Source organism: Ochotona princeps, chromosome 10 (assembly GCF_030435755.1).
Source record: "Ochotona princeps isolate mOchPri1 chromosome 10, mOchPri1.hap1, whole genome shotgun sequence".
NCBI lineage: Eukaryota > Metazoa > Chordata > Mammalia > Lagomorpha > Ochotonidae > Ochotona > Ochotona princeps.
Genome location: NC_080841.1, coordinates 38,350,352 through 38,364,281, shown reverse-complemented (window position 1 = coordinate 38,364,281; position 13,930 = coordinate 38,350,352). Strand labels below are relative to the sequence as shown.

General features: G+C 36.5%; 1 protein-coding gene across 1 annotated transcript in view; it reads left to right on the top strand.

The window, feature by feature from the left end:
• Positions 1–13,930, top strand: part of DNAJC1 (DnaJ heat shock protein family (Hsp40) member C1) — a 167,160-nt gene that overhangs the window by 55,989 nt on the left and 97,241 nt on the right. The window contains exons 2-3 of the mRNA XM_004578558.3: positions 9,803–9,904; positions 10,446–10,492. Of these exons, the coding sequence (XP_004578615.2) occupies positions 9,803–9,904; positions 10,446–10,492 (149 nt within the window). The remainder of the gene's footprint in view (positions 1–9,802; positions 9,905–10,445; positions 10,493–13,930) is intronic.

Sequence of the window (13,930 nt, the reverse complement as noted above, 5' to 3'; positions counted from 1 at the left end):
GCTGCTTCACCATTTACCCTTATTTGATTCTTTTCTGTTTGAAAAATTCTAGGAAGTAGTCTATTGGTTAAAACATGCATGTCCATACTCGGGTTTAATTTCCAGGTCTGATTCTGGACCCCAACTTCCCACCAGGGCAGACCTTGGAGGCGGGAGTAATGACTCAAATTATTGGATTTCTGGCACCCACATACTGCACTGGAAATGAGCTTCTGGCTCCAGACCCAGCCATTGTAAGCATGCGGGGAGTGAACAAGTACATAGGAGCTCTCCCTCTTGCTCTCTCTGTCTCTCTGTCTCCATCTCCTTCTCTCTTCTCTTTTCTCTTTCCTCTTTTTTCTCCTCCACTCTTTTCCCTACCTTTCTTCACTCTTCTACCTCTCAAACAACAAAAATTTTACAAGTTATTGGTCATTATTGGGTTTTCTGTAATGGCATGTTGCAAAGACACTTAAAAACACACAAATTACCATTCATTCATAAGTTTATATTTTACTATCTTACACAGCTCATTGCTCTTTTTTTTTTTTTTACTTATGACTTAAAAATTTTGAGAAATACACAAGGTAGAACAAATGGGTTAGTGCATTCCCGTATTCCTGTCACTCAGATTTAATGATTATCAACATTTTTTCAACATAATCCTTTTCTACATTTTTAAATTGATATTTAACATTTTACTCTTTAGTACTTCACTGTGCTTCTGTTTAAATAGATATTTTTAAAATAACGTGTCACCCAGTGTAGTTTATAGTTACTACTCAGCAGCCTCTGTTATCTATGTAGCCTTCTTCAATTGCCGCCAGCATTGTCACAAGTGTCTTTTCACTCTAGTTTTCTTTGAATCAGGAACCAAATTCCATTAGATTTGGTTGTTCTGTCTCTTAAATCTCTTTAGCGCTTTACCTCCTCTCTTTTCCTGGGGCCATTGACTTATTATAGAGACTTCTTTTGCAAATAAGTTGCAAAATACAGTCTAAAACAAAATTATTACCAAATTACAGAAATGATTTTTATTTCTGTGTCTGAGTAGTTCATCTGGAGGTTTTTCCAACTAAATCCTCAGTAGTTAGATATAACAGCTATCTCTTGAGGCTGTAATTTGTGTAAGTTAAAATTTGGAGAATGCTTCCTTTTATAACCTTATGAGAAAGGTAGAAACATATCCAACTCCAAAGATTACTAACATTTATGTAGATTCAGGTTGGAAATAAGAGGGCAGAATATACTTCTCTTTTACTGCACTGGAAATTATGTGATTGTTAGGATACTGTTCTGAATTACCTTAATTGTCAAGGGATAATAAATGTTTTTATAAATTATCAGGGTATGATATGGGGTAATCTGTAGTTTATCATATATGGTTTAAGGTTAGTTAACAAAGTCAATTAAACCTAATGTCTTAAATAAATGTTAGCAGATTTCTACAAAGGCAGTTGACTTTAACAGATAATCTGTAATAGACAAGCCTAGAGCTTATTCTTCCGTCTTTTCTAGCGTATTAGTCATACATCCTAGAGAATAAAACTTACTGTGACATAAAACTATTATTTTTATTTGCCATGAAAATTATTTTAGAAGCTTTTTTCAAGTTTATGTGTACTTTGTATAAAACCCCATGGTTCTGAAGGCAATTTTGTGATTACAAGTTTCCTGCCATATTCTCTGATCCACTGAACAGATACAACTTCTTATAAGTGACTGTTATTTAGATTTCTAGTAATAAATGCATTTTTTTTCCAAGCACATAGTTTTGGTTTGCTTTGGTTTCAGTCTTTTGCTACTATTTTGATGTGGTAGGAAGAGTGCATAGGATATGTTGACTAATAAATTTACATGTAAAAACCAGAGTAATGAGAAGAAAGTAATTTAAGAATTTAGCAAAACTTTTAGTCAGTTACATTTGATGTCAAAATAACAGTAGTCAGAAAAATTACATGGAATCGCTGACTCTGGGGTAGTTGATCTTAGTAGCATTACATAATGTTCCTATATGTCAAGCAAAATTTGAAGTGCCCCAATAGTGTGCCTAAATATATAATTTTGATGACCAGAGTCTTCCTTACAGGATCTGATAACCACATATATGATTTCTTGAGGAATTTCCCCAAGAAAATAATTTTGTTTTTTGTTTTTGTTTTTTGTTTTTTTCTTAAATTTCCTTCAGCCAGATCCTGGATAGGGATCTGATTTTTTTTCCTTCTGATTTTTGCTTTTCTAACATGTATTTTTCTAACACCTGATAAACCTAAAAGGTGGATGTTGCATTGTCAGAGACACCTTATAAGTAGAATAAGTTTTAGATTATTGATAACTTCTTGATAAAAATCAGTGTTTAATAAACTATAGTCCATGGATCAACACTAGACACTACTTGTTTCTATAAACAAAATCTTACTGTGGTACCGTATCCATTTTAAAAAATTTTTTTGAAAGATTTATTTATTTTTATTACAAAGTCAGATATACAGAGAGGAGAGACAGAGAGGAAGATCTTCCGTCCGATGATTCACTCCCCAAGTGAGCCACAACGGCCGGTGAACCTGGAACCTCTTCTGGGTCTCCCACGCGGGTGCAGGATCCCAAGGCTTTGGGCCGTCCTTGACTGCTTTCCCAGGCCACAAGCAGGGAGCTGGATGGGAAGTGGAGCTGCTGGGATTAGAACCGATGACCATATGGGATCCCAGCTAGGCCATGCCACCGGGCCCCCATTTTAAAAACTTTTTAATTCATTTCTTTGAAAAGCAGGTGGCAGAGGGTGCTTGTTCACCCACCAAATGGCTGTAACATCTGGGGCTGGGCAGGCTGAAGTCAGGACCAGGGAGCTCTGTACTGCTCTCCTACATGGGGGGCAAGAACTCAGATACTTAAGCCATCATCTGGTGCTTCTCAGTGTGTCAGCAAGGAGTTGGATCAGAACCAGAATAGTCAGGATTCAAACCAGCCCTCCAATATGGGGAAACAGACTTTGTGTATTGATGCTTTCTTTCTACAGTGGCAGAATGTAAGAACTGTAACATAGACTATTTGGCCCTCAAAGCTCAAAATATTTACTGTCTGGCCCTTTAAAAAAAAAATGCCAACCTCTGATACAAAATAAAACTCCCTTGAGTTACCTAAGACAGAGTTCTCAGTACTCTTGCATACCAGAACCTGATATGGATAAGAACTATATTGATCATGTTCATGTTCACCGTTAGATTCCCAACGTTTGTACATAGTCGGCACTCATTTCTGAGCTCATTTCATTGTTAATTTCTAGCCCTTACAGTATTAAATTTATGTGAATCCATATAAATTGCAAGGAAGATTTGTCAGATGTTAAAATGAAGAAGAAATTGTGGCGTTCTACCGTAACATAATACTAATTTTAGTTTGGTATCTGTATGCCAGAGCTGTAATCAATATATTGTATATGTAACATTTAACTATCACAACAATCTTCTAGGTAGTCTCATAACAGAAAATCCATTTTACAAATGAGAAAGTGAGACTGAGAGAATAATTCATCCAAAATCACATTGATAAGTGATTTAGTTATGTTCAAACCCACCTTCATCCTAAATCATTATTATAAGGGTATAATTCTATTATAGACTAAAACAAGGATTACATTGCTTTGAATATGTGGGTCTTCAAGAAATTTATAAAAAAATACATATTATAAATGATCATGAGAGGACCCAGCATGATACCATAGTGGTTAAACTCCTAGCCTTGAACACGCCGGGATCCCATATGCGCGGCGGTGTTAATCCAGGCGGTTCTGCTTGCCATCCAGCTCCCTGCTTGTGGCCTGGGAAAGCAGTGGAGGATGGCCCAAAGCCTTGGGACCCTGCACCCGCGTGGGAGATCCGAAAGAGGCTCCTGGCTTCGGATTGGCTCAGCTCCAGCCATTGCAGTCACTTGGGGAGTGAACCAACGGACAGAGGGTCTTCCTCTGTCTTTCCTCCTCTCCATATACCTGCCTTTCTAATGAAAATAAATCTTTAAAAATAAATAAATGACCACGAGTAGATCTAAAAATATTTTGACACATAAACTTTAATTTTGCACAAACTTTTGAAACATCCTCCTATGTCCCACAACTGACAGCCTTACCAAGTTCTGTTCATAGTACTCTCTTAACAATTGTTTTTTTCCTAATAGGTTTGTAGTCATACTTCATTTTCATTTATGACTTTAGTACATTCATGTACCACACACATTACGGAGTTTTAATCAACAGTGGACTAAACCGTAAGACTTTAGTATAACTGAAACTCATCACCTGCTAATGGTGTATCTATTCAGTGTCATAGTACAATGCATTACTCATGTGTTTGTGATGATGCTAATATAAATAAACTTAATACATTGCCAGTTATACAAGCATGGCAATACAATTATGTACAGTACATAATGCTGGATAATGATCAATGACTATGTTACTGGTTTCTGAATGACTATGCAATGCTTTTTATTTTAGAGTGTACTCCTTTTACTTGTTCTTAAAGTCTAATAAAACAGTGTCCTATTACACTTGTAGCAGCCACACACATTTCATGAGCACACCATTTTTTTGTTTTAATTTTATCAGATCATGTTTGTTCATCACGGCCTTAGGACCAATGCAATATTCCATACATGTCAGATAGTCCAGCTCAGCTGTAGGCCATGCCATCCCGGTTTATACAAGTGTCAGAATGGGTACATGGCTTTAATTTGAATTTCTGTCATTATACTTTTTCACTATAGCTACAGATGTGTTGATCTTGACATTTTTCAATAAGCTTTCAGTTTTGTTGACTACATTATTTCTCTGTTCTCTCTCTCGATCTCGGCTCTACATTTTATGATATTCTTATTCCGTTTGTGTTTATTTTGCTTTCCTTTGTCTAGTTCCCTGAAAGTTTGAAACTTTTCTTTGTGTTTTCATGCAAGTGTTTATAGCTGTAAATTTCCTTCTGAGCACTGCTTTACTACATCCTAAGTTTTGGCATGTTGTATTTTTATTCTTATTAAAGTATTTTCTAATTTCCTAGTGAGTTTTCAATTAAATATAATTGTAACTTAATTTTCTTAATCATTAATCTTTGTTAGAAAAATAGCTGTAATTGATAACATTAATTAAAACTATCCAGAAGGCAAGAGTCTAAAAGGAAATGTTCAACAGTGGATCAATTCCTGATGTGTTATAGCGTTTCTTATGATAGGCTCGATCATTCTGAGCATAATGGGGAAAAAATATCTCAAAGACTTTCAGTTTTCTTCTCTGAGAACACAATTTTTCTGGCCCATTAGTATTCTAGCAAATACAGTTAACTTTATGGGCAGTCAACATATTATTTTTCAATCATATCCACAATATTTCCTTTCTCTCTTTTTTTAAAAGATCTGTGTGTTTTAAAGAGTCGCAAAGAGCACGGGAGAGGCAGGTTTTGCATCTGCTGGTTTGCTCCCCAGATAACCATAACAGCCAGAGCTAAACTAGACCCAAACCAGGAACAAGGACCTTTATCCAGGTCTCTAACCTGGGGCAGGGGCTCAAGCACTTGAGCCATATTCTGTTTTTCTGGGTGTGCAAGCAGGAAGCTAGACCCGAAATGGAACTGCCAAAACTTGAGCTGGGACCCATATATGATGCTAAGTATTGTTGGAGGCAGCTTTACTTGCTATGTCACAAAATTTTCTTGAGAAGGGGGAGGGTGGAGGAGAGAGGCAGTTACTTTTAAAGGCAGAGAGACCTGAGTAAGCCAAAGCTGGAAGCTGAGAATTGAATCCAGATCTACATATCTGGGGGCAAGTACTCAGGTACTTGAGCCATCTTCACTTTATTCCTGGGTCTCCATTAACAAGAAGCTTGAAGCAGCCAGAACAGAAATCAGACCAACATATTCTGACCCCTAGGTTAAATGTCTCCTTTTCACAGTTTTTCTAATTCCTTTTTTAAAAAAATTTCTTCTTTGGTGTGTGTTGGTTGTTTGAGTCTGGGATGGCGGCGTTGCATATTGGAGTACCTAGGTTCAAATCAACTTGTTTCTGATTTCAGCATCCTAATGCACACTCTGTGAGGCAACAAGTGATAGCAGAAATATCTGGGTCCCGTCTCCCACCTGGGAGACATGAATTGATTTTTGGCTTCCAGCTTTGGATTTGTCTATCCCTGGCTGTTGAAGGCATATGGGGATTGAACCAGCTGTTGGATGGTTGTTTTCCGTCTCACTACGCCTTTTAAGTAAAATAGATATTTATTTAGACTTTAGTCTGTTGTTTAACTTCCACATATTTGAGAATTTTCCACATTTCCTCCTGTATTTCATTATGTTGTGGTCAGAGAAGATACTTGGGAGGATTTTGATCTTTAATTTATTGAAACTTAATTTATAGCCTAGTATTTATCCTGGAGGATGTTCCATATGCATTTGAGAAAGATGTGTATTCAACTAGTAATGGATTTCATGTTATGTGGATGTCAAATGACTGATACTGTTATTCAAGTCTTCATATTTCCCAGATGATCTTCTTACTGTAATTATTCTAGTCAGTTTTTTTAAGTGCAATGTTGAAGTTTCCAACTGTTACTGTAGAATTGTCTAATTCTCTGTAATTGTTTGGTATCTATGCCATATGTTACGGGGTTTTGTTGTTAAACACATATGTTTATGTTTGTAATTTTTATATATTCATAAATCTTGTATGTTCTAGATGAATTTACCTTTATAATCATGAACTACTGGTTTTGTCTTTAGTAATCACTGTCTTAATTGCTATTTTATCTGATATTAATATAACTGAGTTCTTTTGGTTACTGTTTCCATTTGATTCTAACATGAATCTCTTGAGATAGCATATAGTTGTGACATGTTTGCTTTTAATCCATTCTGTCAAACTCATCTTACAATTGGACTGTAACCCATTTATTTTTAAATAATTGCTGATAAAGACTGTCTTTTGCTATAAGTTCTCTGTATGCCTCAGTCTTCAGTCAGTGCCTCCTTTTGTGTTATTGTGGCTGACCATTTGATTCTCTCATTGCTTTACTGTGGACTAGTTAACAATTTATAACAGTATAGTTCAGATTAATAATAATTTAGTTCCAGTCACATAAGAGGCTTCTTGTTTTTATTTTAACAAATTGCATCTTTTTAAGAGACTAATTCAAAAAGTTTATGAAAGTTTTGTTGATATTCTGTTTAGTAAGGCATTGTTCTATTAGTTTTTATATATGCTTTTTGAGCACATTTAAGGTCCTTGTGGTATATACAATATGGATTTCGTTAAGAACAGTATCAGTTTGTTTTTTCTTGTTTGCATATTTTGTAGTATTTATTGAACTAGTCATGCTTAATATGTAATGTGACGTCATATTCTCCCACCTTCCAAGGGTTCATTTTTGCTGTTTGTTGTGATTGTTTTTTGCCTAGTGACTTTTCTTAAGATATTTTGTGAAGTGTATGTTTTATGTTGTATGTGGTCACTGGTATCACTGTTTAGTTAGTTCAGTGATTAGCTAATGATTTGGTAGACAGTTCCTTAAACACCCTGAACATAAACGCACCAAGGGGGAATTTTCATGGAAAGATGAAATTAAAAGATAATGCAAATTGCCCCTTGGATGTTTAGTGACCCTTGTATATTTCGCAGTCTTTATCAGTGGACTTTATGAATGCTTTGAAGTTCACCTTCCATTTTTAGTTGGACAATTACAATTTACATGTCTTCCTTAGGCATGCATCTCATTCTGCTTGCATAGAATCTACAGATCATGTGGAGGTGAAAACATAGCTGCATCAGATTTCTCTTCAGTGTGTATTCTGCTCTGGGCATGCGTACAGATGATCTCCTAGTTTCCAAGGAGTATATGGAACTTAAGTAAAGCCCTTATTTTCCAAAAGAGTTCACTTCCCAGGGTTTTTTGATGACTCCATTTTTAACCCATCATTATCCCTTGCACCAGCTAATAAATTTATTCTGAAATGTTTTCAGCAAATGCCTTCTCTGCTCGAGTAGAGTTGTAAGTTTGGCAAACCAAGGGAAGTCAGACAGACAGTTCAAAACAGAGCAATCCAAAATGTTTGCTGGAGGACAGTAGCAGCTCTGCAACCTCCAGCATCAGGAATCCACACCACAAACTTAAGCTGATGTCTTCCAGACCCTTAATAGCAGTCATGGCCTTTTGCTTAAGCACTTGTATAATAGCTGTAAACTTTGGTTGCAGGAGATCAAATAAAGTAATTTGAACATTTTTGCTGGATTATTCACTGTTTTTGTGGATAAATAGTGTTGGAGTTCCCTAACCTGTCATTTTTTCTTGCATTTCCATTGCATTCAATTTTGATGCACAAATGAACATAATTTCAAAGATTTTTTAAAAGTTTGTTTATTGTGTGAACCTGTGGTATGGCAGGTTAAACTACCACCCATAACACTGGCATCCCATGAGAATGCCAATGCAAGTCCCAGCTGCTCCACTTCCAGTCCAGTTCCCTGCTAACCCATCTGGAAAAACTAGCAGAAGAATGCCTCAAGATGCTGCCACAGATGTGGGTAGAGCCTGATGGCATTTCAAGCCTCTGGCATTAGTCTTGCATAACGCTGGCTGTAAGGGGGCATTTGGAGGACTGAACCAGTGAATGGAAGACTGAATCATTCTCCTCTCTCTCTCTCTCTGTCTCTCTTCTCTCTCCTCTCTGTATGTGTGCGCTCCTTATTCCTTCTCTTCTGTGACACTGGCTTTCAAACAAAGAAATCTTTTGTTTATTTTATTTATTTAAAAGGTAGAGCATTGGGAAAGGGGGAAGAGGAGAGAGATCATTCCAAATTGCTGGCTTCTTCCCCAAATATCCTCAGCAAACAGGCCTGGGGCAGGCCAAAGCCAGGGGCCAGAAACTCAGTTCAGGTCTCATGTGAGTGGTAGGGACCCAGCTACTTGATGAGCATTGAGAGTATGCAGTCCTAGGAAGATGGAATAGAGACTGTAATCTTAACTCAAACCCAAGCACTCTGATAAAGCATATGGATGTCTCAAGCAATGGTTTCACCACCGAACAACTGCCTGTGGGATATCTTTTAAACTTAGTGGAGGTAACTTTAAAACCCAACTTGACAGCGTGGTGTTACTGGCATTTTATACTCTCCAATTTTACCTATGCACACAGAATTATATACAGTGTAATTTTTATCAGTTCAATCTGAAGCACTGAAGTATAATGAATGACTTTTTAAGTATATTAAACTATAATGCAAGGGCTAAAAATGTTAAATGCAACATATAAATTATAATGATTTTGAATAAGTGCAAATTTAACTGCCTTTGAATCAGCATACTTTTTTCTGTGTAAGATTGAGATGCCATAGATTGTTGCTGGGTAATAAATTCAATGTAAATAACAATAAAGAAACTGCATATAGCAAGCCTGGGACTCAAAACTTGGTCTTAAGATCTCAAATAAAGACTGTCTTTGAAAGAACACAGATGTATTAATTTTTACTTTGTTTCTTTTTGATCCCTTAATTGCTGAAAAAGATTTATTGGTTAATTTTAGGAAGGCAAGTGTTTGGAAAGTTTTGCCAAATACTGTCTTCTATAAATGACTATATGGTAATGAAAAGTTAAGAGGAGAGCCAAATTAGATTGAATAATTGTTCAGTCATGTGGGTCAGGGTAGTTGCATAGGCTGGTTGTTAGACTGATTGCTCAAATTACATTGCCTGGGGTCCTGCACTTGGTTGGCTGTCTTCTCAGATCTTAACAAGGTTCTGGGAATTTCTTTTTCTGACAAAGTTGCTTTGTGTTTCCCCCTCCCCCTGCCACCTCCAGGATGCTTCATCAGCAGACATCAGAAAGGCATATCGTAAGCTTTCACTAACTTTACATCCAGACAAGAATAAAGATGAAAATGCAGAAACTCAGTTTAGACAAGTAAGTGAAATATACTGTTTTACACATTTTGTAACAAGTGTATTACTAAGTATGTGCATGGTAGAAACATGAACTTGTGTATAGGATACTCTCATTTGAAAATAAAGGAGTAATTCAAAACTAACATGCATGTGTTAATTCAATTTTTATGAACTATGTTTCTGCCAGTGTTTTGCATTAAAATTTCTGAATTCTTTGAGGATCCTAGTTGTCATAATTATCTTGTCTGTGTTATACCTTTTGCTTTTAAAAAGCACATTTAATGATGAACTGTAACTTTTGCATTTTTCACATATTACTTTTATGCCAAACTTTTTTTGAAACCAAACATTTTTAATTTCATAATATACTATCAAAAAGTTTTTATATATAGTGTTATATTATGTATACTTTATATAGTACATATATAAAGTGTTAGTGATAATTGATTTTAACCTGATTATTGTATTTGTGGGTAAGTAGTTTTCTACATGTGCTTTATAATGCCTTCAGTTCTTAATATTGAGAGTATTTTTATTTTTAAGTAATGCTTCTGTTTTAGTTGGTGGCCATTTATGAAGTTTTAAAGGATGATGAACGAAGACAGAGGTGAGTGTTCTTTTCTGCTCTTAAGATGTTGTATTTTCATGCCACTGTTGAAAGAGAATTAAGTCTCATTAAAGATTATATTTCAAATCAGTGTTTTATTTTTAATTCCTTTCAGTAAATAAAATCCTTTTTAAAATGTTTGCGTAGAACAGAATTAACTTCTATTGGAAATATTCGCCAGGTTGACTCGGTACTTAGATTTCAGGATTATGAGTGGTAATGTAGTTGACAAGTCCTGGCTTCTTAGAGAAACTTTGTACCATGAAGTGTTTATGCTCTAGTAAATAGAAATATCACTTTATTTCAAATATCTGTTCCTTTTGATATGTCAGTAATTGCTGCTATCTATGTCTAGTAGCCATTTTTTTATTTCCTTAATGTTTGAAGTTAAACAGTTAGTAGTAGATTATCATGCTTTTTTTTGATGTTTTCTTCAATCTTAAATAAGAGTCAGAGAACAGACTTGGGTAGGTTTGTAGAAGATGGAAGAAACACACTGGATTTTTCTATTTTGTTTGCCCCCTTTTTTTCACTCTGCGTCTTAACCTGCATTTTAAATTTTGCACTCCGGGCTAAACTTCTCAAGTGGAGGAGGCAGTGTCTGCTTTTGAGATTTCTCCCTGCCCATTGCGGAAGAGCATTATTGAACGTACCTAGGGATTTATAGTGCCGCTGACTCAGGAGGGCGTTACACAAAGAGCAGTTTCCTCCCCTCAACCCCGGGGTTCTCCACTGCCCCAGAACCCCAGAATGGATGGACTGTGGAGTCAGCTGATAGTTGTGGACTTCCAGGTTTTTAAAAATTAGACCCACAGAATAAAAGGCATTTTGCATCATGTTGCGGTAGGTGTGCAAGCACACGAGAGCATAATTTCACAAAGCACTTCTTAGTGCTTGTGAAATAGACTGATACCTCATGTTCTCAACTGGTCGTTTTGTGTTTTGGATTTTTTGTTTGTTTGTTTATTTGTTTCCTTTAACAATGTCAGTGTGTTGTGGACCACAGTATTTTCATTGATTCCATGAAACACTAGTGTGCCACAATGGAAAATCTTAAAAATTTTTTGTATATTAAGAATCTTTTTTTAAAATACAATTGTATTTTTGAGATTGAAGCGCAAGCCAACCTAAATACATATCTAAAGGGGATAATACAACCCTCCAAACTCAAGATTACCTCAGAATTGTACTATGTGAAAGTCTTAATCTTCCTATAAAAGTATCATCTGTAATTACTTCGTAGTTTGAAATGTATGTTAGCATCTTCATTCTTTAAATACCTCAGTTTGTCAGATTGCAAGCAAGGATTCAACATATTCTCAAGTGTTCTTTGTTTATAACAAGGGCTGGTATTGGTGCAGGTTCTGTAGCTGACATTCTTCCACTTTAAAATAATTTATGTGCTGAAAGGGACCTGAAGTGTGCTGAAGGAAGGGTTGGTCATTCTGTGCATATTTGCTATTTGGTTTCTCTCAGTGAGCCCCTGGTTGTATTTCATTTGTCATTAATGTGTCTTAAAAGACAATTTAGGGCCCAACAGGTTAGCCTAGTGGCTAAAGTCCTTGCCTTGCATGCATCCAGCATCCTATTTGGGCACCAGTTCTAATCCCAGCAACCCCAGTTCCCATCCAGCTCCCTGCCTGTGGCCTGGGAAAGTGGTCAAGGATGGCCCAAAACCAAGGGACCCTGCACCCACATGGGAGACCAGGAAAAAGCTCTCGACTTCAGATGGGCTCAGCTCCAGCTTTTGCGGCTGCTTGGGGATCTTTCTCTCTCTTTCTCCTCCTCTCAGTATATCTGACTTTCCAATAAAAATATAATAAATCTTAAAAAGTTTAACTTGTCTTCCAGCTTCTTTGACATCAGTTTTTTTCTTTTCGTTGTTTAGAAGTCAGTAAACTGTATAGCAGTCATTGAAATTATCTTTTCAGAACAGATCACTTTTTGTTTGTTCATTAACATAACTCTTCTAACACTATTTTGGATTGGGTCTTCTGCATTTGTTTTAGTGTTGGTAGAAAAAAAAAAAGACCAGGTCTAACAGTTAAACAGCTGTAGTATTTACATCCCTTGAGGCACAAATAACTCTTTAGTAACTGGTTTTCCTTGAGGCAAAAGTCTTAACTAATCAAGCTGAGACTCATTCCTCTAAAGCCTTGTGCCTGAGGCCACGTGACCCGTGAGCATTTAAACTTCCTGGAGAAAGGCATCTGCAGACTGTTAACTCCTTTGGGGGAAAGTGCACAGTCAGCCCTATCTTCTCAAGGAGGATGGATTCCCTTTAAGTGAAACTGCTTTCTGGGCCACAGTTGCTTTTTTCCTTGACTAATGCTTTTGAACATGTGACTTTACAGGATTTTGCAATGTATAATTAATTGTGTTTTCACTGAAATCAAATTCTTGAAATTTTGCAGGAATTAGCAAAGGAATAAATAAATTAATAACCTAGGTAAGTTTTTGTAGAGAAAAGTCAAGTTTTAGTTTTTAATAGTTTTTAATAAAGAGATTTTATTCATTTGTTTGAAAGGCAGGGTTCTTTAACAGAGAGATCTTGCATCTGCTGTCCATTCTCCAGATGGCTTCAATTCCTTGGCCAGGCCTAAGTCCAAACTCCATCAGGGTATCCCACATGGGTGCTAGGGGTCCATACTTGGTCCATCTTCCTCTGCCTTCCCAGGCAATGTAGCAGGAAGCTGGATCAAAAATGTAACAGCAGTATTAGCATTCATATGTGATGTCTGCATTGAAGGAAACAACTTGCTGTGCCACAAGCCAGCTTTATTTAGTTGTAATTAGCATACTATAAAGGTCATCTGTTAAGTGTACAGTTTAGTTATTTTTAGTAAATTTGTAGTTATTCAAGGCATCACCGCAATTCGTTTTGCAGAATTCCCCAAAGCCCCATTTGTGAGCAGCTCCCACACTGATTCCCGGCCGAAGTGATCACTGTTTTACTTTATGTGCTTATGAATTTGTCTTTTTGTGTACATTTCATATAAATAAACTCAGCGCATTTATTTTCCATCGGACGTTTTTCTGCTAATGTAGTGCTTTTTAGGTTCATCCACATTAGTATATTCCAGTATGCACTCCTTTTCCTTGCTCAATGGTATTCCCTTGTCTGTATGTGCTGTATGTGGATACCCGTTCACCGCTGATGGATAGATGGGTTATTTCCACTTTTTGGTGATGATGAACCATGCTGCTGTGCTTTATGTGGATATGCTTTCAGTTCTTAGGAAGTTACTAGGAATGAAATTCTGAACAAACTTTTAAGCCTTTCCGCATGCCATCCAATGTGACACAAAACATAAAAACAACAGGCTTTCCTGTTTAGTGGAAGAAAATCAGGCCAAGCAGTCTTTCCTAAAATCCTTATTTATATTGCTGATTTTGTGAAACAGCAGTGCAGTTATGTTTTAACATAAATTTCTATGC